Here is a 5,062-nt window from a genome sequence, read left to right on the forward strand (position 1 = left end):
CGCCATGTCCACAGGACGTACCATTCGCCCGCCCGCCCCGTCCCGTCGCCGTTCCTTCGGTCCCCACAGATAATTCCCCAAGTTTCGTTCGTTCCACTACAACAGAAGTTATAAAACGGCTGGCTGTCGTGCGGAGCGCTGCTGCCCCGGTGCCCCTGCGCGCGGCGCGGGGGTGGCGCTGGTGCCGTGGAGCCGTTCTGCACCGTTACGGCCCGTTTCGGCGAGGGCTCTGTCTCCCCCTCCCCCTCTCTCTCACCTCTCTCCATTCCTCTCCATTCTTTTCTCATTTTAGAGAGGCGTGGGTGCGGCGGGCCCGCTGCCGGCTCATTTGAGTCCCCTCTCCCCATGTACAAAGTCTGCTACCGGGCGAGAAATTCGAGGACACCCGGTTGGTATATGATCGCTGCGTCGGCCACCATTTATAGCTGGACGGGTCTGGGACATGCCCCGCGCTGCCTGGACCTGGGCAACCCCCCGGCACCTCCAGGGTGCGCCGGGCCCGTCTCCACTCGACTGGAACGCTGCGTGGACTCCTCCTGGAACGGATTCGTCCGATTTGGAAGAACAAAGGCGGTGGCTTTCGGACCGGCGTGGTCGAGGAGAGGCAAGGGGAGGGGGGAGGGGGAGAGACTGCCGGAGGAATCTCAATTCATATCACCGCCCGCCCCCTCCGGCCAGCCGCGCCGCGCCCGCCCCCAGCCTCTCCTCCGGCCCAAATGAATGATATTGCCGGCAACTCATTAATACTTGCACCTGAAAACTCTGCGGCGGGGGCGGGCGGACGACGACTCGCGGCCCCCGCCTCGGCCGCCCTCGCGCGGGCCGAGCCCCGGGCAGGCCCGGGCCCACCCGCAAAGTTCCGTACTTTGAGGGGCCACCACCCTCCCGGTCGGGCGGGCTGGGACTAGCAGAGTCCTGGACGCCCCCCCCCCGGGAACATAATGTTTGCACATTTGTCCTACGCGACGAGGGACTTGATCGGCCCGGCTGGGCAGCCCGGCCCTCCCTTTACCCCTCCATCCTGTCCGTTGGATCACGAGCGCCTAGTCAGGCTGTAGATCACACCCGATCACTGGGCGGCACCTCTCACCATCCCCTGCTCCAACGCACGAGGTGTCGCGCCGCCCGCACCATCTCCCTCCCCATCTCCCGCGTCCTCACCGCACACTACCCTCCTCTCCTGTCTCTCTCTCTCTCTCCCTCTCTCTCTCTCGCACACACTCTTTCTATCCCTCTCCCCCCTGTCCCTCTCCGGCCCCGGGCTCCGGCTGCACTCCGCGGCCGCTGGAAGGGTCGGCTGGAGGATGGCTGGACCAGGACTGATGGTCGGAGGAAGCAGAGTTTACTGCGGGGAAGGGTTCCCTCGGAGTGAATCTTCTGCAGCTGGACAGCTGGCGTGCGCTGCCACCACTGCTCTCCCCCGCTCACTCTCTCCCCATCCCCCCCCCTCTCTCTCTGGCATGAATCTCGGCCTCGGATACACACGAAGGGTTTCTTTTTTTCCACACCCCATGGCCGGCGTAGCTATACATGATCAGGGGGAAATGGGCGCGCGGGGCGCGAGGCGAGCGGGGTCCTGGTCCTGGCACCGCTGCTAATGGCTGCAATAGTTTCGCCCGCGCGCCCCTGCTGCCCACACCCGCGGCTGGACCGCAGAGACGCTTCTCGAACGCGCCCTGCCGCACACACACGCACACACACTAGCGGTAGGGCTCGCGCGGGGCCCGCAAATGACCAGCAATGACCACGAGAATGACCACACACCGCCAATGACTACGGGGGGTGAGGGGGACGGGGGAGGGAGCCGAAGGTTGGTCGCTAATCGGCCAAGTCCACTGGTCGCCTGCCAGCGCGTGTGTGTATGCGTGTGGGCGTGAACTCGTGGGGTCGTCGTCGTGTGTGTGTCTATGAACCGGGTGATTCAGAGAAGACGCAGGTGCGAGCGGGTTTGCCTATCCTCGACTCGGCGGGCGCACGGGTCTGGGGAGAGGTGAGGAGGGGACCCGCACGCAGAAAAAAAAAAATCGTGGCTCTGCTAAGTTTTTAGCACACTGGCTAAAAATTAACTGAATGGACTGGGCTAATTTATTTAGCAACAGGGCTAATTTTTTAGCCATACAGGGTGGTCCACAGACCCCTTCCTTTATTTTGCTTATACTGTACCGCATGCAGGCTTGCGGACGGGCTTGCCTACCGTCGCTCCCCACGGCGCCTTATGGCCCCGTGCGAGTATGCAACCCGGCCATCCGGTACAGTATAAGCAAAATAAAGGAAGGGGTCTATGGACCACCCTGTATAGTAAACCACAACGATTATTAACCGTGTAGCTAATGTCACTTATCTCTACAGCTAAATATTTTTACACCCGGCTAATTTTTTGGCACGGGTGTAAATTGTGCAGTTAAACCGATTTGCACGGAACTGAATTTTATTTTTCTGCGTGCGTGCGCCCGCCCGCCACGCTGTATATAGAGCGTGCAATGCACACTGATGGGTTTTTAGTGCATGGCCGACATGCCGACAAACACCACGGACTGCAACCGCTGCTTTAGATGCGTTGGTTTATGTTTGTGAATTTCAATCTTCTTTTGTGTGAAGTTGCGGAAGGGCGCGAATGCGACCCGAGGAAGTGCACGGTAGGCTCAAGTGGGTAATGAAGTAAAAGAGTATCAGTGCGATGGTTATTCACCATTCAATGAACAAGACCAAGAACAAACACAAAATAGGAAACAACGAAAACCAAGCAAGTGTAGAAATGGATCACACATGAATCCATGAATCCGCACACGGGTCGTCAGTGTGATACTCCAGGGAGGGACACTTGTCCGGCTGATGCGAGTAGAGGCCTAAACACTTCCTCACGCCCCACTTGATTTCTCGATGGCAGCCCGTCACGCATGCCTCACAATCCTGAGGAACGCACTTGTCTCTATTGGTGTACCAGAGCAGGATGTGAAGCGAGGGGTTCTCCGCGAGCGTCGCCTTGACCGCGGCCCCGTGTATCCAGGCGTGGGGGCACCTCTGCGTCACTTCACCAATCTCCAGCAGCCTCAGCGCCGGGGCCGTGGCGGGGGTGATGCTCTCCAGCAGCTCGTCGTTGGGCTCCTCAGCAGAATCAGCATACAGGTCCAGGTGGCGCAAGGCGGGCAGCGAGGGCAGCGCGCGGAGCAGCGGTCGCACGTCGTCGAACTCTTCAAGGAGAAGCTCCTCCAGGTGGAACCGCCCAGCCGAGGCCAGGGCTTCTACCAACACCGCGCTGACCGAGCAGTACTCGGAGCTCCTGCCGTTCTCCAGGTGGACACTTCGCAGTTGCTTGGCTCGGCGGAGTAACTTGGCAACCGTCTCGACTTTACCGTACACGTCTCCGTGTATCATAATGTGGACGCGTGTTAGCGTCTTGCACTCTGCCACGTCCTGTAATCCCCACAGCCTGTCGCTGCACCGCAAACTGCGCAGTCGCGGCATTGCGCCCAACAAGTTAGCCGTCCTCGTCCTCGTCTCCTCGGAGGTGTATACGTCGAGGAGGTCAACCTTCTCCAGGGTAGCCGCGTGCCCGGCCAGAATGGTGTCCACGAAGCTTATAGAGTGGCTGTTGAGTGGGCATCGGAAATTCGTCAGCGAGGGCCTCGGCGGCCCGAGCACAACGGGGTGGGTGACATCGGGCAGCCAGCCTACGACGTCGATCGACTCCAGGAAGGAACACGACGCGACCGTCCTCACTAGCGCGTCAGCATGACGTAGCCCTATAGAGGTCGTTTCCAGCTCAAGTCTCCTGAGGCGCCCGAGGGACTCCTGGTTGCGCACGGCCAAGGCGTACTCCGGGGCGTCAAGGGCGGCGCCGCCATGCAGTTTCAAGCCTGCCACGGCGCACCTGGTCGAGGTCACCGCCAGGGTGGGGACTCGGCCCGTGACTGTCAGCTTGTCGAGGCACGGGGCCAGGTGCAGCACTGCGCCCGCGTGGGGGTTGTCGTCCTCCAGTGATCGGTGGCGCCAGACATCCCAGTGCAGGGCGAGGATGCAGAGTCTCTTGCACGCGAGGCGGCAGTCGAGGACGTCCTTCACCGGCAGGTACTGCAGCACCACCACGATCACGTCGTCCGGGAGCTGCTCCAGGGTCAGCATTGACGTTGCCATCGAGCCTCGAGAGACGCAAACTGCGTGGTAATGCAGAACTTGAAACCACACGAAACAATTGCTGTTGCATGCACTGACCTGACGACTGGCTTACCTTGGCCGTAAATGTAAGATGAGTTGATGACCCGCCTCGTGCGTGACTAGCACCAAACTTAATTGGAGGCCGGGGCACACTGCGACTGCGAACAACGAGTGACGCACCCTGCACAGACAATGGCCATCGAGGCGTCAGAACACGAACCACGGCAGGGCTTAAGAAATGGACAGTCCTCTCGATCAGGCCACAAAGCTCCTGACTGAATGTTGAGCAATGGGCGTGAGGATAAACGATAAGTTATTTCAGAGAAATGGAAAAGAAGAAAAGCACGAATAACAAGGCTGCCTGTGATTCGTCGCTCAGTTGGAAGGGGAAACGGGGCGACGAATCACGGGCTATCTTGTTATTCGTGCTGTCCTTCTTTCCCATTTCTCTGAAATTAGCTTATACGAGAGAGATCACGGTTCACCCAGCGGCTGCCCTGTCACCTAACCTAATCACCTAACCTAAGCCGGGCTGCAACCAACTGCCACCCCGTCACTCATCTGCTTCGCGTTCCGAGACCGTCTTCTTGTTGACTAGCCTACCTTCGGTTTAGAGTGGAGAAGTAGATTGTGATGATCAGATCAGAGCCAAGGAAATCACGATCACCACTAGATTGCGTAACAACACCAGAGGGTGAGACGGCACAGGACCGGCGGCTGGTGTAGTGCGCAAGGCGGATCCCCTGACTCTTTTCCCCCCACCAAGCAGCAAGCGAGGCGCCGCCGTGTCACCGTACTCCGAAACAGCGCTTTACGGAAACGCGCGGACCATCGGACCAACCAAGTTTTTAGAAGGTCCCAAGTCCCCAAGAATATCTGTAACACCAAACAAAATCCGGTGTATATA

At 59.4% G+C, this 5,062-nt stretch overlaps 1 protein-coding gene across 1 annotated transcript; it reads right to left on the reverse strand.

Moving 5' to 3' along the window:
* Positions 1-2,711: 2,711 nt before the first annotated feature.
* On the reverse strand, positions 2,712-4,903 carry LOC113202668 (uncharacterized). Its single transcript, XM_026417018.2, has 3 exons — positions 4,759-4,903; positions 4,229-4,336; positions 2,712-4,154 (listed from the first exon to the last, which is right to left on the reverse strand). The coding sequence occupies exon 3, from the start codon at positions 4,132-4,134 to the stop codon at positions 2,761-2,763; it is 1,374 nt and encodes a 457-aa protein (XP_026272803.2). The 5' UTR covers positions 4,135-4,154; positions 4,229-4,336; positions 4,759-4,903; the 3' UTR covers positions 2,712-2,760.
* Positions 4,904-5,062: the final 159 nt, after the last annotated feature.

Source organism: Frankliniella occidentalis, unplaced genomic scaffold (assembly GCF_000697945.3).
Source record: "Frankliniella occidentalis isolate FOCC.00 unplaced genomic scaffold, Focc_3.1 Scaffold693, whole genome shotgun sequence".
Lineage (NCBI taxonomy): Eukaryota > Metazoa > Arthropoda > Insecta > Thysanoptera > Thripidae > Frankliniella > Frankliniella occidentalis.

Excerpts from the sequence above, each read along its gene's own strand:
- LOC113202668 (XM_026417018.2), bottom strand. The coding sequence starts at position 4,134 with ATGGCAACGTCAATGCTGACCCTGGAGCAGCTCCCGGACGACGTGATC.